Raw genomic sequence first — 23,596 nt, forward strand, 5'->3', positions numbered from 1 at the left:
CATTGATTTATGTTAATACTATAACTATTGAGCAGTTCTGGGTATTTTTCTAATGTAGGCACATCTTCCTGTCTTCCTGTCAATAACCTCAGACTAACTGCACTACTTCAATAGGCAGGTCCTGATGTACAAGAAGATAAAGGTTTCTGTTATGTGTTCTCTGTCAGGTTAGACTGCTAAATTAACCTACAAGTAAAGTTAGTAAAAAAAAAAAAAAAAAAAAAAAAAGACATGCTGAGCACATAGTGGTTTAACATAGTGGTTTAGGCAGTAGATGTCAAAATCTGTTAAATGTCTTTCTCTGTCTGTGTGTACAGAGGGAAACTTGAAGCCCTGGCTTTAGATGTGAGCAGAAGTGAGTCTGTCTGTAATTCTACCTCCACTTCCTTTACCAAGATTACTTTCTAATTAATTCTGCACTAGGTCCATCCAGAGCTAACTCTAACTTAAGTCAAGGAGGAATGATCTGCAGGCATAATTACTTGCATTGCTAATTTTATGAAAACTTCTGGGAAAATTGTTGAAGGACCAGGTCAAGAGACCAACTTAATTACACCCATTATAAAGTCTATTTTCACTGCTTCTAAATTGCTGTGGTACAGTGTCACTCTGTATACCATGGCACAGGTATTTGCACAGAACTAGAAAACATAACTGCTGTTATTAATGCAAAAGCATAGTAGGCCATGTTGAAAACTGTGGTTCCAATTTTAATAGGCTTGAAGGCTTATTTCAGTTCTGAGTCTCTGCTCTTACAGGCTGAACAAGCTCCCACTCATCTAGGTTTGCCAATATTATAATTTCATTATTAATCAGATACTACAGCCTTTGGCTGCTTACCAAATGATTTGAATGATATGCTCTCCTTCAGTGTTAATTAGTGCGAGCTCTGAGATCTCAAAGATAAGAGCATAATACTTTGGTACATTTCCTCCAAAGTGCCTTTTATGTGATTTATTAGTTACACAGAGGTTTCAACCAGAAACATAAAATAGTTCTAACTTGTAAAGGATTACAATTTTAGGTTTCTGAATGCTTTTCCTTCATGAGCTGCCTGCATTTAGAATCTGAAAATTTATTTGATCTATCAATTATCTGAGAATGTATATATATTATTTATTTCAATTAAAATTACTTGAAAGGAATAGAAAACACCCCGTTTGACTCACTTTAAAATATATGTATCTTATTTATCATTTTCTCAATATTAGAGGTATGTCAAGCCTCAGGAGCCATGCTGGATCAGAAAGGGTCTTGCCAGGCCCATCGACTCTTTCTTTTTATCCCCGGTAGTTTGCAGAAAATGCTTTGTGAAGGAGGTGGTCTACAGTAAGTTTCTGTCTTCACTCTTTTAAAACACATCCAGATTTTACCTCCGGTTATAGCTTGAGCATCTCCACTCTGTCAGTCCAGGTCCATTAATCACATCTAGGGGTAAAACTGGTAGAAGCTTTCACAAATACCGAAGTTACTGGCTGTAAACTGAAGATGTTTATCAGATCATGCTTTTAATACTTTCTGTTATTAGATTTAGAAGTATATAGTGCATTTTGGATACAGTTAGATCAATGCAAAGCATCTTGATGTTGATATGGTTAGTAGGCGTGAAGTAATATTTATTAAAGTAGTAGTATGCTAACAGTATGATTTAGAACATTTTCTATATTTCAAGAGAAAAAAATCATGTAATTAAATTAGTTGAAAGAGGAAAAAAAAAACTATGCACTGATGAGATCAAAGTTTTCTCCTATATGGAATAACCCATAGCAAATTTTGCAGGTGCCATGATGCAATTGTACTGTATTAAAAAAAAAAAAAAAAAAAAAAAAAAATCATGAACAGTTAGGAGATAAAAATGTAGATTTGGCAAGCCACTAGAAGTACCCTGATGTGCTAATTTTATTTTTCTCTCCAGCACTGTATTTTTACTATTTTAGAAAGTAGTTTGTTATGTTACAAAACCTTACAGCTTAGAAGTCATATTCATTTTTATTCAGGATTTGGTAAAACAAATTATAATCCCTTCCTTTGCAGGCAAGACTCAGCCTGAGGTGAAAGGGATTTAAAGACCTCCTGTAACTTCAGTATTTTTTGTTTTCTAATTTAGATAATTACCTCAACATATTAGTTGTTGACCATAAAAAAAAAAAAAAAAAAAAGGGCTGCAGTGGGAATGCAAAATGAAGGTAGATGTGTCTTTGCCTCTTTCTTTCTGAATGTAGGTTTAGTGGAGGAAGGGTGATTCAGAGGAAGAAAATGGGGTTCTGCAGATATTGGACTATAGTCCAGGAAGTCATTTGTATGTATCTAATGCACCTTGGTCATTGCAGTGGGTGTTGAGATGTCTTAATACAGCTGTGGTGGGTGGTAAATGTTACTTCCATGGATCAAGCCTTTGGTGTTCTGCATCTCAGATAGAAGGCATGTATCTGCAACTCTATCGGATTCTTTTCAATTTGCTAGCTTGTGGGCATCCCTATCCCTGTAGCATTGTGGCAACTTCTTCTAAGTTGGAGCAGGGAGGGCAGCTTTGAATAGATGCTGATGAAGACAGCAGAGGAGTGATCGAGTTCATCTGTAGAGCTGTCCCTCTGCATCTGGCAGCTGATTGCTTGATGAAGCAGGCAGCAAAGTAGCAATTTGTTGAAGACAAGTCTTCTAAGCCTTTTAAGAAATTCAAGAAAACGCGTTTTGAAGAGCCACCAATTAAAGGAAAACAAGCTTGATTACTCAGGGTGTAAGGAAACTTCTAGCTAGAGATTGCTTATTTTGTCTGTCTGTTAAATTCTGAGTTCTCTAAGTGACACAGTCCTACAATAGCATGCAGTTGAGAGTGATTAAATAACTTAGGAAATGAGTATATTAGATTTTTGGCCAATTAGATAGGAAGAAAGAAAGGATCACTGGAGCTTAAATTCTTATGGAGATTTTTTTCTGTACTGTAAACTCTTTCTGGTCTGTTAAGGACAACAACTGATAGACTTTGGGGCAGGGTGCGGGGATTATTCCAATCACTTGTCACCAATCAAGATCTGTATCCAGCAATTCACATAAACATGCTTAACTTTGAATGAGAGAATTGCTGGTGGGAGTTTCCTTATATACTTATGGAACCCTGTCAGAGCTTTGAGAAACAGAAGAGGGGTTGTACAGTTAGGGCTGGGCTGGTCTTGTCTCCGCTGTTTGACTGCATCCATTTCTCCTTATAATGTTGATATTTACCATTTCCTTTGACCCCAGAAACTGATTTAAAAGCAATGTCTTTGTGCACTTAAATAAAGTTTCCTTTTTTGGAGTGGTAATGCTAAAAACAGAACGTCCTGCTCTGATGTGGGTGATGTTTGTGAGCTTTGGCAGCATGTAGGTGTCACTACAGACAAGGGTTTTGGACTAGATGACCCTTAGGGTCTTTCCAATCTTTCCAATCCAAATCATTCTATGACTCTAAGATTCTCCTGTAGTACTGATTCCTAAACAATCTATGATGTAGGAAAATGGTATTTATTATATCTTTGGTAGGTAGTTTTCTATTTTTCTGTGTCTTTTGTGTCCAGACAGCATATTTGATAGTTAGTATGGAACTTGGAAGTAGTGTCTGTTGCTCAGAAGCTTCTGCCAAACAGAAGGAGCAGATTGCTACTGCAAATGAACTATTTTCCAGTGTATTTCTTCATCTGTACTCATTTTATTTTACTCTTTGTGACTTCTAGTTTGCAGCTAACATTTCATTTGGAACCTCCAAGCACTGCTCTTAGAACAAGTTCCACTTATTCCTGGAAAATGCAAAATAGAGCAGTCCTCTGCTTCTCCTCTGTGGCCCAATGCATACAAGGCAATATGAAAAGCACGTTTGATTTTTAGTGCTAAGTGTGATAAATTACTGGAGCCTTACTGTACTCACTGTAGCTGAAATCAATTAACAGAAACTAGTTGGGTTGGGAGAATTGGAAACTACTTAAGAATTTATGGATTTTTTTGGTAGTTATACTGGCATGAAAAAGTTGTGAACAATGTGAATAAAGTGCATAAGGAATATATAAAGCACACCACCCATCTCCACTGGTGCTTTACAGGGGTTGTAGTGAGTGCCTGCAACCTTCACACACCATTCACATTTATCAGTTGCGCAGCTTTATTTCTAAACAGGGACAGACGTTCATGGGAATTTCATGCCTCTCAGAATGTTTATTTGGCTGGCTATCACCATGACTTCCAAGCTATTTCCACATAAAATTAGCAGCAGAGGCTAAGTTGATACACAACTTCAGTGTTTCTCAGTCTCCTTTATTTTTGGACTCCTTTTGATTAGATGTTAATTTTTCTTACATTTGTTTCATTTTGGAAAGTGACAGCTATAGGTAGACAAATGTTAAAGTCAAAAAATGTAACATGGAAAACTTTTCCCAGACTTAAAATAGGCAGGAAGATAAAACACATGGGATGGTTAGAGGAGCCTACAAAACTTAGTCCAAATTATTATATTTTTCTGAAGCAGAATATGCTGCTTATTCTCTGACTGTTATGGTTTTGTTGGTTCATCAGAGATATAATTGGCTATTCAACAGAGTAGTTTCAAAGCATTTTTTAAAAAATTTAATATTACTATGTTTTAGACTATGATCAGTAAAAGATAGTCCCAGCTGATTTATAACCTTGTTTTGTTTTGTTTCTCACACAGGTGTGCTTTATCAAGTTGTTCAGAGCTTCCCTGGAGTGGAGAAAAACGTGCAAGTGGATGCATATGTAAATAGCCACAGGTGGAGAAGGCACTCAGAGTCTCTTAAATCAGTCAGCACTAACAGAGCCAGCATGGGGCAGGATTCTTCTGAGCCGGGTGGTTTCACAGATCTGCTGCTAGAAGAGGGACATGAGAATGCCACTCAGATCGAGGTACAAATTCATTTCACTTTTTATTTAATTTGTTATTTTTGAAAGGGGGGGAGGGGAGGAAATAAATAAAAAAAGGTGAGTTCTTCAATACATTCATGCCTTAGCGGTTGAATATAGCCTTGTGATTGTGTGTCTGTCCCTGCAAGCATGTGGGAATCTGTTTTTCCTCCTGCTTTGAGATTGGAGGACCTCTCTTCTGGTTTCTGTGGAGAGTCTCTTGAAGATGTCTGTCTCTGTGGAAACTAGTTATGGAAAGTACTCTGTTGTAGCAGTGCTTTCTACTTAACTGGAAAAGGAAACAATATATATAAAATAAAATAGAAATTTTAAAAGTTCCTCCATTTTTCATAGATATTATGTAAATCTCCTTGAAAGTCAGTTGGGTCTTTAAAGGTGTTCTCAGTTCAGAGAACTGTAGGTACAGTGGAAGTTGTCTATGAATAACTTCAGATCCACTGTTGTTTTCAATTGGTGCTAAACATATCTAGCTACAAAGATTTGTGTAAATTCTACTTATCTTACAGATAAAGCTGTAAATAAGTATTGTATTAGTACGCATTTTTTTTAAGTACTAGATTTGGTTGGTCTCTAATTAATAAAATATTGTGTTTATCAATAAAATACAGCTTGTAATAGACAATACTTAAGATTTTCTATCTTTGCTTGCAAAGCTTCAGTGCTTTTTTTTTTTCTCTACTGTTGAGGAGCGCATTCTCAAACAACAGTTTTTAGGTTTAAGATCATAAACTTACACAATAAGAAATGCAATATAAAACTTGTCTGTAGAGATAACAATGAGTCAAAATAATAACTCATTTTTCAATGTTTTGTGGTTTTTTGTTTTTTTGTTTTTTATTTGATTTAAAATGATTTGTTTATTTTGCCTCATTCCCCACCATCTAGCCATACTTGTAGCAGCTCACTCCAGCACAAAAGAGTTCAATCCAGTTTCTAATTATTTTAGCACATAAAGTATGGTGTCTTGGTTACAGGAATGTTTGTGTAGCTGACCTTTCCATGGCTCAGAGGTAGACCTCTATGCATTGTCACTTGTGTATCCAGTCTGTTGACTTCCATGCTCCTACAGCATGAAATGAGTCAGAGCTGCCTCCCTGATACTTGCATTTGGCAATGTTTTGGGGAAAAATGAATGCTTGAAAATGGATGTATATTGAATGATGTTTTCTGTAGCTACGTTTCCTACCTGATTAATGGCACTGCAGAGTCTTATCCTCAAAAGTACACTATCCCTACTGAGTTTATTAAATTCAGATTCTGTGCTCCCCTATTTCCCTTTCTTATTCTAGTCTTTCTAGCACCGTAAAATAACTCAATTATGTTCTTGCACATTATTGGATCCTTTTGTAAAATCCCCACTAAAACACACAGGCTCGCTTTTTTTTTTAAAAAAAAAAAAAAAAAAAAAGAGAGAGAGAGAGAAAATTGGTGCCTACCTTTACAGAAGAGGTAAAGTGTATGACCAGAATTCACAGTAGAAGTGTTGCAGTGTTCTGCAGCTTAGGAACTGGAAATGCATGCTGGAAAGCATATTCATTATTATTATTTTTTTTTTTAAACTCCTCTTCTGCATGTGTTGCATGTCTTGTGGGAGAAAATCCATAGAATGAGTACTGCTTGCCACTCATATTTAATAACACTGCAGTGCTATTACATTTCTTTATCACATGTGCTGTTTATCTCTGAATTATTGTATGGACTTTCCCTGCATGTATGGAAGAATCTTCCACTGGAAGCCTGATCAGTAATGAACGTATCTTTTAATTTTTGTTTTTGTTATATTCTTCCTTCTACTGATGAATTTACTTTCTACCCAGATTTTGCTTTTTATTTATTTTTTTTAATGGCAATTAATTCTGCGCTCTATTTAAAAATAACTCAGAATGTTTCCTGTGTGATCAAATCCATACAGCCACCATGTGGCAAATGATAGAATCCATCTATGTGCATGATAGCTCTTGTCCATTAGATTTTCTTGATTTAGGGCAGTGAGATTTATTTTACTTTTGTTTTTCCTTTAGAATGGCACCACTCCAAATCTCCCTAATCCATAAATTATATTAAGATCAATGGAATATGAACTTCAGACCTCCAAGAGCAGCCTCAAGAAAGTGCATTTTTAATCAGTTTAATCATGTATCTGCAGGGTGGACCTGCCCCCATCCTGAAGGATAATAGTGGTCAAATTGTCTTATGCTGTTACTCTGGTCTGAAAGCCCGAACAGTGCAACCACTAGGGATGCCAGAAACATTCACTGTCACCCTTCTCAGCTTTGTTTGTCCTCTTTCATTTGTTTGACAGTGTTATTCAGGAACTCATACGAACTAATACATCAGATGTTTTCTTGAATAAGATGTTCTCTTGAACCAGACTCTCTGGAAGTTGAAAAATATTGCAGAGATAAGCTGAAGCATTGGATATAGTCATCTTATGTGCAGAACCATTGGAAATGGACGTGGCCCTCAGAAGGAGGTGATGGAACCTTCTCAGAGATCTGTCCTGTTGTTGGAGGGATAGGAATTGCATGGGCCCGAGGTGGAGAGTGGTGGCAACCCAAACCAAAACTGGCAAAGAAAAAGGCAAGGGGTGGGAGGAACACCTTTCTGCTGTGGAGTAGATCTTCTGTGTGTATGGCATGTGTGGTATCTTCTGAAGAGTTGACAGTGAGCTGGAGATAATAAGGTAAGATTAATTTATAGCAAATGGATATCATAAACACATTAGCAAATGGTATGAGATTATGAAAGCACTTCTTCCTCTTAGTTTAATAGGATTTTTAATAATGTTCCAGTTAGAGATGAGAATGTTTTAAATCTAAAAGAATTTCCCAAGGATAGAGGTTGGTCCCATCTGCTTTCTGGGGCCAAGGTCAGTACATATTTTAATGTTTGCATTTTTACTACATAATATAAGAATGAATGAGTGAGACCTTAATAAGTGTGGAAAAGGGTGAGATACCGTCTTGTACAAATGGACACAAATGCTACAGCCCTATAGAAATCCCTGAAGTAGATGGCATTTAAATGCGTGGGGAATACATTGTCAGCAGTCCAAATTTACAGAAGAGTGAACCCTGAAAATGCAGTACTCTGGTGATGCAGTGCACCCAGATCGGCTTCTTGGCCCTGTGGCAAATGAAAACTTCAGAGTGTTTCTCTTCAAAAGTGGGAGCTTCTCTGGATAAGGCTTGTATAGGAGAAATACGAATTGATTACTGCTGTTTTGTTTTTTTGTTTTCCCCCTTCCAATCTATTTTGGGACTCTGCTTTCCAATCTTAGGAATCAGGGTTGGTTAGGTTTGTTTTTGTTTTTGCTTGTTTGCTGAGTAGATTACCTCTTTTTTAGTGTGCTCAGAAAATTCAGAAGTGCCTTTTATTTATGGTAAACAAGCCCAGGAAATGCAATGGGTAGGGTAGGATTTGTTGTTGCAATCACTGTATGTCCTTGGAAAAGTAATGAGCATGAAAATAGGTCTCAATAAATATGTCTAGTTTGACATATCTTCTTTCAAACAAGGAGAAAACTAGGACAAATATTCTTTTTTTTTCACCTGTTCTCATAAAAGCATGGTTATTAAGTAATTGACTCTATTTTAACAATGCTAATGCTTCTAGTTAGATTCATGGTCACGTTTTGACTTTTGTATTAATACCCAAAGCACTGAAGTCATCCAAAGGTAATGAAAGCAGGTAGCAGAAGTTCTTGTTCCTCTCTTACTAGAAAGGGAGCTGATCTCTGAAATGCATCCAGTGTGGATGTCAGATTCCTAAAACCTGAGCAAATGACTTTTTTTTTTTTTTTTTTTTTTTTTTTTTTTTTTTTTTTGGTCACAGTGCTCTCTAATGTAGGAATGACCATAGGGCACTGAACAGAGGGGCTTAATAGTGCTTTAATATATAATTATGCATCACACAAAATATAGCATATTTTTCAAAGTCTAAAATATGTATCATTTTCTAAGTGGTGATGAGACATTATGTAAGAGCTCTGTACAGAAATTATTCTCCAGCATTTATAATTTTTTTATCTTGTTTCCCAGGTATTCCCATCAAAGCAGCTCCAAGCACAGACTTTATAAATAATTTCTAGAAAAATTGCTTGGTCCCATCCCTGACCATAATACTTGTGATGATAGAAATTATTGCTGTTTCGCAAAATGAGCATAGTTTTTTGGTAGGAAAGATATTCCTATGGATATGACTGATATCTCTTCTTTTGTGTACTGCTTTTAACTAAAATAGAGTTGATGCTAACTGAGGGCTCTCTTCTTTTTCTCCTTTCTTTAGTTTCTCTAGATGTTGTTTGGAATGTATGTTTTTAGCAATCCTTGTAATTTAGACCTGGAAAGCGTCTTGTCTGTCAGAACTCTAGTGGATTTCTTTCTGGCAGCACACTTCTGCTGAACTTTGCATTTTCTCCAGGAGTTACTGTCCAAAAAGAGGCTTTTCCCTTATCAGTCCCAGTCCCTTGACAGCAGTGAAGATGTCTGGTTCTGACTGGCAAAAACAGCAGAAGGGATTGAGTTTGACAACCCCTGGGATTTGAGAGCAATTGTTCTCATCTACTGGCAGTGGTGTTAGCATACTCACTGCTCTATTCTTACTGCAAGTCTGAGCAAGGAAAAAAATAATGGTTAGGATTAAATTCCACTCAGCTGAACAAATGATAAGGTGTTCCTGGAATTACTGCTCCAATGCACTGCATTAAAAGTAGAAAAACTTGTTTGTGCGCAACTGTGTGTAGCCTTAAAACTAAGCAGTATTGTGATTGCACAGTGAGCTGCTAGTTTGGCCAAGCCCACCTCTATCTTGCTTCTATATGTTTGTTTATATATACATATAATTGTACATATATGATTGTGTGTATATATATATATATATATATATATATATAGTATATGCATATATATATATGTAACTGTATATATATACACATATATGTGTATATATAATATATGTATTTATTTTTTTCCCCATCACAATATTTTAGAGCCATTTGTGGCTGAAGGAATTAGAAATAAAGACCAGTGAAGCCAGGGCTTCCTAACTAATGCTTCCTATTTTATTATGTTGGCCCACAATGTCAGAGGTGAATGTCAGTGGTATGGCAACAGAGGTTGAACCTTCTCACCAATATCCCATTACGTTTTGTTATGTGACAGATGGCAGCAGTGGGGCAGTCTGACAAAATGGCGTCACGTGGAAGTGTGGATGGGACCGTAGTCTGTCACTGAATTCCTCCATGCGGTGAAAATTACACCTGTTGACATTCATCAATGCTTACTGAATGCTTATGGAGTTCAAACAGTGGATGTGAGCACAGTGAGGCAGTGGGTGGTGCATTTCAGCAGTGGTGACAGGGAGTCACCTTCTGTACTTTATAAAGTGCACTGGTGCACTTTATTTTTTATGAATATATGCATACAGGCTCTTGTTCATTGCTGGTGAAAATGCATAGCTGATGGTGGTGACTGCTGGAAAAATGTGTTTTGTAGCTGAGAATTTTCTCTATCAAGTAGTGTTGTTGTGCTCTTTTTATCTGTAGTTTCCATGGAAATTCATAAAGTATGTCTGGTCTAAGAAAGTACTGCTGCTCTTGTGACTTCTTGGCACTGCACCTTTAAATCAATGCCATGTTATTTTTTTTCACAATGAGAACTGAAAGATTAAAATAGAAATTTACGATGTACTACAGGAATCTTGGAATATGCTGGAATTTAGTGAAACAATCATAGATATCTGTTGGCTTTTCTACGTAGCAGACAACCCTGAAAATAAAAACCATTTTATTTAGTTTTCATACTTAATTCTGAAACCTAGAATACACTCTTTAAATGGTTAAAGATTGTCTATCTAGCTATGATTGTCTATTAGTGTTTCTAAAAAGCTTCTATTATACTCTGCTCAGAAGAGTTTGTTGCTATTGAGGATTCAGTTGCCATTTTAAAATGTTCTCATTCAAAATTTTCGAGAAATTATTCCAACTAACAAGGTAATTTTTAGGAATATGTCATTTTGTTCTCAACATAATATCCTCCTTTTCCTCAAATTGAGAGGGGAAAAAAAAATATTTTTGACATCTTCATGTGGTTTCAGGAGACACTTGCACATTCTCAAATGAAGCTGCTTCAGGTTATATTCTTAGGTGCAAGTTTCTATGAATTATTGCTACATCCAGTACTTCAATGATTATTTTTAATATCTACTAAAAAAAAAAAGCTAGGAAGTGAATTTTTCTGGAATCTGTACAGGTGAAATGAAACAACCAATCTTCTACTCTCACTGATTCAATACATTAAACATCCTAGTCCTCTTACTAAGTGAGAACAAACAGTATGTCACTTGCAACTAGAATTAGAATCTGGGATCATCATTAATTTACTTTTTTTTCCCCCCGCTTGTCCAGCTGAATTTTCTGCCAGTGATGTCATACTTCCTAGCTAGCCAGCAGACCCATATGTCACTGTCTCATTTCCTGTCAGTTGCAAAAGGGTAAACTGGACAAAAATGTAATATATCTTTTTGTATTGAATTTATTAATTGCTTGCTTAAATCAAAGCAATTGTGACACTTGCATAGTGATGGTCTTTAGATGGACTTGAATTCATTATCAACCCTGCAAAAAGTGCTGAAGAAATGATCATATTGGTAGTTCCATGTTTCTAAATCTAAAGGAATGATAATTCTACTGCTAACTCAAATATATCTGAAAAATGAAAAGGTTAAGACTTGAGGGAACAATTGTTCTCTTTTTCTTTTAAACTTCCATGGAGGGAGAGGGAGGAGGAAAGAAATTAAAAATGAGTTTTCCTTACTCCTAAGTAAGGGAATTCACAATTCTCCATGGTAATCTTTCGTTCATTTCCACATGCTTAGCTATGTTGGCATGTGAGGCGTTTAACGTACTGATGATAATGAATTTTTACAGTAAGGAAGGATACAGGGGATTTGGAATTTAATGGAATCTGCCTTTGAATTTTCTTGATGGTATTACTTCGCATTTCTGTTTCCCTCTTCATGTTCCTAAAAACATATTACAATTACTCCAAAATCACTGAACTCATGACTGAAAAGCTATGAGAGGTATCGGCAACAGACCTACTTTTTTTTTCTGAATTAATTCTTCCAGTCATGCATATCACAGCCCTTGCTTGCAGAAGTTGGCTGAAAATATCTTCAGCTAATGGAAGATAGAATCATAGAATCATAGAATCACCAAGGTTGGAAAAGACCTAAGAGATCATCCAGTCCAACCGTTCACCTATTCCCAATAGCTCCCACTAAACCATGTCCCTCAACACAACATCCAGTCTTTCCTTGAACACCCCCAGGCTCGGTGACTCCACCACCTCCCTGGGCAGTCCATTCCAGTGCCTGACCACCCTTTCTGAAAAGTAATACTTCCTCATGTCCAGCCTGAATCTCCCCTGGCGTAGCTTGAAACCATTCCCCCTGGTCCTATCACTAATGACACGAGAGAAGAGGCCGACCCCCAGCTCACTACAACCTCCCTTCAGGAAGTTATAGAGAGCAATGAGGTCTCCCCTGAGCCTCCTCTTCTCCAGGCTGAACATTCCCAGCTCCTTCAGCCTCTCCTCATATGGCCTGTGTTCCAGACCCCTCACCAGCTTTGTTGCCCTCCTCTGAACACGTTCCAGGGCCTCAATATCTTTCTTGCAGTGAGGGGCCCAAAACTGGGCACAGTACTCGAGGTGCGGCCTCACTAGTGCTGAATATAGGGGAACAATCACCTCTCTGCTCCTGCTTGCAACACTGTTTTTGATGCAAGCAAAAAACAGGTTTTTTTTGAGTGATGAGTGAAGATGAGTGTTAGGTGGGACTGTGTACATTGGGTAGGCCACTCCAGTCACTTCCTTTCTGACCATGTTCAACTTGGCTATATCCATTCACAAGAGATATAGCAAATACAGAAATAGATAAAAATTTAAAAATGTGAGAGAGACCATGGGGACTTAAGATGAAATCCAGTTGCCTAGCTTTTTGGCAGAAAGGTTATGCTGGATGTTTTCTTTCCTCATGTGTAGAATACAGGTCTCCTAAATGTGTTGAACCATGTCTTACAGACTTGCATGGCATTGGTTCCTGTGCTTAGAAGTTGCATCTCAGCCCTGGTCGTTACAGGCAGCGTTTGGGGTTTGTTTTGCTCTAAACTCTGATGAGCTGAAAAGAGACCTAAACTGACAGAGTCTGGTTTCCATAGAGCAGTAGAAATCTGAGCAACGACTTCATAATTTTTCATCTCTATCTTCCTCTCTAAGCTGTGAATTAAATTTGGCATGTTCATTGTGGATTTCACTGAGCTCTATGTTTTAGTAATTAAAGATTCAATAATATTATATGTGGGAGTTAATTTAGAAAGTGATTGACTTGTAGTTTTGGTTGCAATCTGTTTAAATATGATGATCTCTAGAGAAGCCATGGTAGTACAGATCATTCTTAAGCACCCAGGCTCTAGAATGGACATGCTGATATCTGAACAGCATGGTTTTGACAGAGTCATGAGTGAGGTGGAAGTTTCAAATTAGGCTTTATCCTTACTTTGGCCATCTTTCCCTGAGTTTTACAGGAAGAAAAGCTGCTGCTTTAGTAAACGAGCATTCCTGTTTGTATCAACTCGATATCTATCAGTCATAACTTATTCTTACAGCCTACTGCTTTATGATTTCAGCTGTGATCCCTGGCAGATCCCTGAAATGTGTCATTAACTGTTCAGGAATAACAGCACCCAAATAAGTGTGGAGGCAGCTTCCTGAACTGACCTACAGAAAGTCTTGGTCAGCTTAAAACTACAGCTTCTGCTATTAATTTAATTGCCCAGAGCTTTAACACTGTATTTCCTGATTTAAGTTTGCCATCTTCTCTTCTTATGTGATGCTTCAATATCTGGATCCAAAAGAAAAAAAGAAAAATGAAACAAAGTACAGAATGCTGTTAAACCAAATTTATGCTGTATCATGAGGATAAAATAAATACTGTACAGATGGTTCAGATGAGGCTGTATGTATGTCACGGCATTTGCACCCCCTCCACTATAAGGGCAGGCTGAGGGAGCTGGAAATCTTCAGCCTAGAAAAGAGAAGGCTTCAAGGAGACCTTATAAGCAGCCTTCCAGTACCTGAAGGGTGTCTACAGGAAAGCTGGGAACAGACTTTTTAGAAAGGAAAAGGGGAAATTGGTTTTAAAGTGGTAGAGGGTAGATTCAGAATAGATATGATGTAGTGTAGGCCTAGGATTTAGTTTTTTGTTACATTTACAATCATTTATAGAGTTTCAATTTTATAAATGTCACTTACACATTTAAAATGAAAAAAAAACCCTGACGTTTAATAATCACGATAAAATCAATTTGCTGCTAAGTGTTTTCATAATAATTTTATTAAAATGTCTTCCATGTATTTTCTTTTTAGTAGAGGGGGTGGCACATAGCAGTCGAAGGCTTACTGCGAGAAATACTCGAAGTCCTGCTCCAACAAATCAGAAACAAAACTGCGTAATTAACATTACTGTAATTTTTTAGTGAGCTACTTGCTCTTTTTTTATTTTTTCTTTAAGAAAGATGTTGGTGAAACTTTTGCTCTTTTGAAGCTTGTCTCTCATGACAAGACATTCCAAGGAGCTTTATTAGACTGCTAAATAGGCTGACAGTTTTCTAGCCATCCCTAAAAAGGAAGCTTCCTTTCAGAAGCAGCTGAATATCATGAAAAAGGCAATGGCTCCAAGCTGACTCTTCACAAAGCCAGTAAGATTAAATGGCTTTTTGGATTAATAGCAGGTTTATGGCTTCCTTCTTTGCCAGGCTGTCTGTCAGCATATGTGATTCTTCATTATAGGCGCTGTCAGACACTCCAACAGGGAAGTGCACTTTAAAATCCTTGGCACTAAAACTCCAAGTTGATGCAGAACCATAGAAATTCATATGCATACAAAAGGGTAGAAGTCATGAGCTCAGGTCTTGTTTTTGAGCCCAGCTGATGGCATCATTGAGTGTTTACAGAAACAGCCTCCAGATGCAAATCTGTGAGGTTCTAGGACTCAGCCTCCTCTGAAAATCCCATTATTTGAGGACTCCAACACATACGTGAGTGGAATTCTAGTACTTTGTGGAGAAATCATATGGTGTATTCTTAGAGAATACAGTGTGAGATGAAGTCCTTAATGCCAATGTATGCAAATAGAGGATTTCCTCTTATTTTAGAATGTGCTCTTCTCATTCATTAGACATGGCATTCAAAATAGATAGGATGTTCAAAGTGGGTTTTGCAAAGGCTTATGTAATCAGTGGTAAAGTTTACAGGCTGTCTTCAAGTTACTGGCTGTTGATGTGGATGATGTAGGTTATGTAGGGGAAACAATGAGGCAGTCTTGTAAATTCTGTATTTCCTGAGATGCATATAGAACAAATGTTTTTGTTAAGAAACTGACCAGCAGAGGTTATCCTTGATACAAAGCACTTACTAAAGGAAATTTTTGAGCATCGGAGAACTCCTCATAATAATCATGCTCTTTAGACAGCAGCCACTATATATACATTCTCTACAAGATTTCCGCGCAGTAGTTTGTGTGCCTCCTATCTTGTGAAATTAGTGCTTTTACTTTTTGAAGGGTCAGGAAGTGTCTGATCTTATAAATCTTTAAAATTTTATCACTGCTATGTTACAACTATAATTGCATGCTCTTGTGTTAAAATGCAGTTAAATGAAAGCAGCATGTTAAGTGTTGTTTTTCCTCATTTTCTGTGACCTTAATCTTTCTATTAGGACCTCATCTCTGCATCGAAAGTCTTTTCCCATGCTCCCTCATTTCTCTTGCTAACGGCTGTAGTGCTGGGTAATGCTGAACATGCACATGTATCTTTTTCAATCCCCAAAGGTAGAGGTTGGGCAGAGAGTGGCCTGAGAGCAGCCCTGAGGAGAAATATTTGAGAGTGTCAATTGAAAAAAGACTCAACATGAGCTGGCAGTGTGCTCTTGCAGCCCGGAAAGCTAACTGTACCCTGGGCTGCACCAAGAGAAGGGTGACAAGCAGGTTGAGGGAGGTGATTCTGCCCTTCTGCTCTGCTCTCGTGAGATCCCACCTGGAGTGCAGCATCTAGTTTTGGGGCCCTCCACACAAGAAGGAGACGGAGCTGTTGGTGACGGTCCAGAGGAGGGCTACGAAGGTGATCAGAGGGCTGGAGCACCCCAGCTATGAGGACAGGCTGAGAGAACTGGGGTTCTTCAGCCTACAGAAGAGAGGCTCTAAGGAGACCTTATAGTGCTTCCAGTACTTGAAGGGGGGCCTACAGGAAAGCTGGGAAGGGACTTTTTATAAGGGCATGCATCAACAGGGTGAGGGGAATTGGTTCTAAATTGGAAGAGGTTAGATTTAGACTAGAAATCAAGAAGAAATTCTTTACTGCAAGGGTGGTTGGAGACTGGAGCAGTCTGCCCAGAGAGGTTGTGGATGCCCATCAACATTCAAGGAAACATTCAAGGCTGGGCTGGATGGAGCTTTGAGCAGTTTGGTCTAGAGGGAGGTAACCCTCCCAATAGCAGAGGGGTTGGAACTAGAAGATCTTAAAGGTCCCTTCCAACCCAAAACAGTCTATGATTCTAGAGTCCAACATCAGGTGTCATTTCCATGCTGCTCTCTTGCACTGTTTTTGTCTGATGGCTACTAATAACATGCAGAATGATAAGATCAATTTTCTATTAAAAATTCAAAAATGTTCAGCAATTAATTATGGCTTTATTTTACTGTTGTTATAGGCTATGATACAGAGAGGAAGTAAGGAAATAACTAGTGCTGAGTGAGGCTGGGTACAAATAACCAGTTGAGGAAACTGGTTTTGTTGTCTGCTTGTAGGATTATCTTGCTGCTGGCTTGTTTTAATAGGAAAGGTGTTTCTTGTTTTTTTTTTTTTTTTTTTCTACCATGAAATGAATTACTAGGTCTACTTTTCTTCATTAGGGAAATACTTGAAATTGCTAACTCATTTCCTCTTGCTAAATTTCCCAATCTATATTTTATTTTCTTTGTTCTCTCCCTGAAAAATGTTCTATTTTTAATACATAATTACCTTTTTTCTCCTTCCAGAGTTTCCAATTTATTGTGCAAATACAACTTTTAGAAAACATAATTAGACAATTACAGATTAATTTCATAAGCTATTCCTCTATAAATGCTCATAACATCAGAATTAAAGTCAACTTTATGAACACACTGTTTGATGATGAATTTCCTCACTACTGATTTTTGGAGCAGAAAAAAAGAAGCACTTTAATTTCATTAAAAAGTACGCATAGTCTGCAATTTTAGCAATAATTGGGCAATATTAATTTTTTTTTAAAATCATACACCAGTTCCTCTTTTTTCACTGACAAAATTAAGCACCTATAAAGTCTTAACTTCATATTCCTGATGGCTTCAGAGTTCCTTCATTGATGTGTTGCCTCAATGGAAATCTGACAATTCCATTTCAATACTTAGAATACTTGAACAGTTGCCTGTTCTTAGACATGCAGTCTAATTGTCTTCAATTAGCAACAATTCATAACATCTATTTCCAAATATTTGAAGATTAATGTCCTTGAATTTTATTTTATTTTTCTGGTCAAAGCCCATTATTTAACTTTTAAAGTAAATACAGTGATAAGTTAAGTGTTGTGTGAGCTATTCAGAAAGAGCAGTCGGGCTGCCCAAGGAGGTGGTGAAGTCACTGTCCCTGGAGGTGTTCAAGAAACACATGAATATGGCACTGAGGGACATGGTTAGTGGGCATGGTGGGGATGTGTGGATGACTGGACTAGGTGATCTTAGGCTCTTTTCCAACCTTAATAATTCCATGATTTTAATGCTATGTAATATTCAGTGGATCCAAGGACTGGGAGAAAGACTGGGAGAAAGTGACCAAAACTAAAGCTGTTGAAATCTAACTGCCGTCTGTCTGCGTGCTCTATAATAATTTGCTCTGGTGATATCTTTCTTACAGAGAAACTAATGGTTTCTCTACAGTGTAGCGTTGTGCAGCAGCAGAGTTCATCACTGGATGCCAGCAGTTTTTTTCACTGCTTTGTTTCAAGTACAGCCTTATAAATGGTAAAACTGCATTCATTATTGTCTGCGGTTTGGATGGAATTGAAAAAATTACTTGAAAGAAAAACATTCTTGCATATAAATTTGACAGAAGCTCTTATTCCTAACCTAAATTAAGGAGCATATGTAAGCATGGGACTCTCAAAGTTAATTTTCCCTTCACAAATGAGATTGCATCATCATTGAATCATGGTGCCTTATCTCAGTGTGAGATAACTTTGTTTCATGGTTTTTTTTTTTCAGTGTTATTTTCACATATGCATTTGGCTAGTATCCCAGCTAGCAGTTTGCATTATGCTCCAAGATGCATTCAGCTCACACAGTTACATCATACTTCCTAGGTTGTGAGAGCACACCTAGCATATTTGAGGTCCTTACTTGTTAAGGGAGAGCAGTTGTTGAGAAACAGCCTTGTGACATTTGGACTATATTTCAGAGTGACTTATGGAATGGATGTCTAGTAAGAATTTGACAAGTAATGAACACCAAAAGTGTAAAGAAGGCTTAATCTTCAGCTGTGCTGAGCTTTCATGAGCAATGTATGCACACAGCACACATGAGAACACTTATTCTAATACTACACTAATTGTAGTGAGAAGAGTATGAAAATATTCAATGTGTCATCAGAAAATTTACCTCATAAAAACAGTAAGAAAATATTTTCTTTACAATTACTGTAAAATGGCAGCTCAGCACTGAGGATTGCTTCAGGTAAAAAATAATTTATTTCCCCATAATAATAAGTATTCCCTTCAAATTAACCTTCAAACGAAGGTTGACAACAATAAATTCTCGTAGTTGGTACAAAAAATCTTGGAAAATCTGCTGCTGTAAAAGCTGTACTTCTCAATAGAATAGACGTGCTTCTTATTTCATCTATGTTCAGTAGTTGGGCCAAACTGTACTTACAGTGGAGTAAATGGAAATTATTCTTATTTCCCAAAAGTACCTGGAAAGTAAGGGGGGGAGAATGGGAAGGAAAAAAAGAATCCAAAACTTTGTATTTAAACATCAGCTACTTAATTAATTTTCTGTTGCTTCTTAAAATAGTAATGGGCATGTTGTCTGCTTTCTCCCTGCTTGTTTTTTTCATATGTTAATATGCTTCTGCTTCATTTCATTTCTAAACATTTTAATTTTCTTCAGTTGGTGGAACATATTGTGAAACAGGTAGAATGAACCAAACCCCTTAAACAGATCTGTCAGAATGAAGACTCTTAAGTATCTATTCTTACCAATAAAGCATTTATTTATAACTGGCAAATTTGTGGAACAATCCTGTGATTTCATTTCCACAGTAATGCATATTCAAAAATATGAAGACTGGAAAAATCACTGTTCTTCAGTGTACCAAAGGATCTTAAGCTGCTCAGGCCAACTTTATTCTAGTTTTTTCTAGTCACATTGTAAATTTGCAGTAATTTTTGTAGCAGAAAACTGACAACATTTTGATTTAAATATTTCACAGTTAATAACTTTGGGTGAGAAAAAGTTGATTTTAAAGATGAATCCTGAGGTTTAATCTCTAACCTCAGATTTTTATTTGTTTTCACGGTTTTAGATATTCAGAAAAGTAGAGATGATTGTAGCTATTCCTATTGGGAATCAACAGCTATGATGGTCTCTGTCTTTCTGCTGATTACCAAGTTATTGGGAGTCAGTAGTTAGGGTAAAATATCCACAGATGCTGCTTCCCAACCTGTAATATTAGTTTTCTTCAACAGAGAGAGTTGGCAATAACCAGCCTTTATTCCGCAAACAAAACATTATTTAATCTTAAAGGAGGGCTATTGTCCTGTATGGCTACTTGATTACAAAAATAGGTCTTGGAAATGTTTGTTCTACTTTGGGCACTATTGTTTATTTCTTTGCTGCAAGATCACTTCTTACCCTTTCTGAATGGTCTCCTTTATTCTTGTTTGTTTGTTTGTTTGTTTTTGTTTTTTGTTGTTGTTGTTGTTTTTTCCTTTATTAAAAAAAAAAAAGATGAAGAAGGCTTGTACATTGGCTTCCATTGTAAGCTACTTCTTCACACAGAAGCATACTCTATATGGAAGAACTGTTTCTGCTTTTTTTTCCTGTATAGCTCTCTACATTTGTTTATCTGTGGTATTTAAAAAATAATAATAATTTATTTAAAGACTAATTTTTAAGTAGTTTGGATAATCTCAGCACATCCAAATTCTGGCTTTGACAGAAATTTTCGGAATCTCCTATGATTGGATTTTTAGGCGTGTAGTCATTTTTCTATAAAAGATTTCAGAAATTCACTTTTTTGTGCTAAATAAGAGCCAGTGATTTGCATGATTTAGAGTGAAAACTGATTGCAGTGGAATGGCATGCAGATTATTTTGAGTGTTGGCATCTAAGCTTTGTCATCAAAAATAGCCAGATATTGCCAAGACTTTGACTGTCACCTGAACCATGAACTTGATTGCTGAGCTGGATACATATTCTGGCTACAGAATTTGGTGGACCACTAGAAAAATCTCACATATTACATGTCGGATTTGTATATTTTCTCTCTGAATTTGCTGTGACATGGACATGGCAGCACCACTGTCATTTTAAAGACCGTAAAAAAATTTCCATAAATATGTATGTATGGATGGCAAATTCTCTCTGAATGGCAAATGTACCTTAAAATAATGTTTTGGAGATTTAAAGTGAAACTGTTGTAAAACGATAGCTATTAGGAATGTTTTAGATGCTCCCTAAAAGGCTATTCTAATGAATTGCATTTAGAAAACTTCTTCTTAAGGTGTTGGCTCTGAGTGCTACTTACCATTTTGTTATAATATGATAGTTGTTACATGAGCTTAATAGTCACCTCACTTTGAAAGCAGTCATAAATTTTGCTGTAGATTTCACTATGTGGTTACAGGAATGGTATGGTTAGGATTTGGAGATAGAGAATATGATGGTATGTATTTGCCTTGCCAAATGCTCTTGGTTGGAGGCAGAAATATATTCTGTAACACATTTGTAATTTGTGCTTTTGTTCTTGACCACTCACTTGCAATTTTTCTGCACTCTGAGTAGCAGCAGAACTCTGTATTTCAAGTATGAATTTTATATAACACTAAGATGCATTTTTCATTCTGATCATTATTTGCTGTGCTTCCTCCCCCCCCCCCCCCCCCCCTTTTAGGAGGATACAGATCATAATTATTATACTTCAAGGACATACGGCCCATATGATTCTACCAGCCGGGATTTATGGGTCAATATAGACCAAATGGAGAAAGACAAAGTAAAGATTCATGGGATCCTCTCCAATACCCATCGACAAGCAGCAGTAAGTTGTAATACTCTTTTTTTAGTGACATGGATGTCTTTCAGCTGTGAGTGATAAAACAGTTCTAAGTATCAAAATACTCCTGTTTAGAACTTCATTTTTGAATTTTAGTTAAAATTCTGAACAGTGTTGCTATCAAAAGATTTCAAGTTGCGTTTTTGTACTTGATGTAACAGTCCTTCAGAAACGCCTTTAAGATATATTTATATATGTATTGTTTTTAAGGTTAGATCTCAAACTATCTAACAGTAAACTAGTTACATTGCTGAAGTCAGAGATGTTACTGTTACTTTCATTAGAGACAGAACTGGGCTGAGAAATAAATTGCTGAAATCTTACATCTTCCATTGAATGTATTTGTGTTGACACTTCCATTTTGTATGACGTGTTTCACTAACTTTTTCTACTATGAGAATTTATAAAAATCATTCAGATAGAAACAGAAGCAATAGATGTGATCCATGCCAATAACAAATAAATATAAAAAAAGTGTACCATTTGTTGCTGTTTTTGGGAGTTGTTTTTTGTTTGTCTGTCTGTTTGCTTGTTTCAAGATGTAGTGGTATTAAACTGAGCAAAAACAGGAATTTAATTTGATTTTTTTTTCTCAGCTTTGAAACTGTTATCTGTTATATCCCTGGTGCCAGCCAGGTGACTGTCTCAGGGGAATGTAAGTGACAGCAAGAAGAAATACCCCAGTATTTAATTCTGAACACAAAAAAGCAGACTAGGTTAGCATTTGTGTAACAGAGGGCCCAAATCATAAAATTTCCTCACAGTCTAAAAGACTGGAAGAAGCCAGGGATAATATAAATGAAGGGCTTAGGCAGTTATGTATCTTTGGAGTAGATTTAATAACACACTAACTCAGGTATTTTCTAAGACAGTTTGTTTTTAAAGGGTGGTGAGTGAACAGAGAAAGGTACCAAAAAGTGTCCCAAGACATTGCTTTTTGTCACCTGGGATTCTGGTACTTGAGAGAGAGAATGGAAACATGCAAAAAAAAAAAAAAAAACTAATACAGGAGTTAAAAAATACCTGTTCAAGCTTAAAAATATATATATTAATTATCAGGCCTGGGACCTAAATTTTAACTTGTTTTAATAATTACTGAAGATAACTCCCTCCGCACTCTCTTTCTAAGCATTTTTGTTTCCACTTGGTTCATGAGATTCCTTGCTTCAGAATGTTAATTCCAAGAAGGATCTTTTGTTCAACTATCATTCTAGAGGTTTAAAACGAAGTAATGCTTCTGGGCAGGATGTGGGATTGATGTGGAACATGGTAGAGGGGAACCTAGTACCTCAGACTCCTGAGCATGAGGGCTTTGATTTACTCTCCCTATAGCAAGTAGATGTTAAATATTAATCTTTAAATTATTCCTCAAATCTTATTAGTTCTTTAATACTCTATTACATTATTTAATTGTCTATACTAAGTACCTATTATGTTGTTAGAATTTAGGGCATTACTTTTTGATTGAAATCAATGGGAGATCTATATCTGATTTGAGTGGGCATAGGCTCAAGTCTTTATCTATTACAAACATTATCGTTATGCTAATATCTTTATTACAGCCATTTAGAGGACTGTGAAAGACAACTGTGCTCCCTTAAAAGCATTTTAATGTTTGTTGTGTTATTCAGAGGGTTAATGCTAATAGAAGAAAAGGGATAATACTGTTTAAAGGATAGAAAGAAGTTCTGGTCATTTTTAACATGATCGTGGAAATTATGTGAGGAAAAGCAAGGACATAATCTGAGTGGAACATATAAATGAACATAGCATACAACTTCCCAGCAATGAAAACTTCAGAATGTGTTTTAATTTCAATTTTTTTGTTTGTTTGTTTTCTTTTGTGTATACCATTGTGATTAAATGTTTGGTTATGTATACGTATTTACATACATACAAAAGATGTCATTAAAAACTACTCATTCCATTTGACACAATGCAAATTAATTCTGTATTCTTATTTTTAAAAAAGAGGCTAATCTTGTCAAAATACTATCTTCTATTTAAGTGGAAAGAAAATCTGGTTTAAAGTTGCTGTAAATCTTCAGCTGTTAATTTCTACTAAATAATTCTGTAAATGTTTCTGTTAGATGTAAATATAATTCTTACTGCGATAATAAATACTCAATTATTATTACTATAAAAAAAAAAAGCCTAAGATAGTAGTTACTTTGTCTTGTTTTTTGTTTTTTGTGTGTGTGTGTGTGTGTGTGTTTTTCTTTAATTTTAATAAATTATCAACTGTTTCCCTTTCTTAAGTGGAGACATGAAAGCTTAGGG

The 23,596-nt window shown here is 36.5% G+C and overlaps 1 protein-coding gene across 1 annotated transcript in view; it reads left to right on the forward strand.

Annotated features, from left to right (window-relative positions):
• Positions 1 to 23,596, forward strand: part of PLXDC2 (plexin domain containing 2) — a gene marked incomplete at both ends in the record, with an annotated part of 233,776 nt that overhangs the window by 112,580 nt on the left and 97,600 nt on the right. Inside the window, 2 exons of the mRNA XM_079538477.1 lie at positions 4,679 to 4,890; positions 21,155 to 21,301. Of these exons, the coding sequence (XP_079394603.1) occupies positions 4,679 to 4,890; positions 21,155 to 21,301 (359 nt within the window). The remainder of the gene's footprint in view (positions 1 to 4,678; positions 4,891 to 21,154; positions 21,302 to 23,596) is intronic.

This window comes from Tetrao urogallus, assembly GCF_951394365.1.
Source record: "Tetrao urogallus genome assembly, chromosome: 7".
NCBI classification, from domain to species: Eukaryota; Metazoa; Chordata; class Aves; order Galliformes; family Phasianidae; genus Tetrao; species Tetrao urogallus.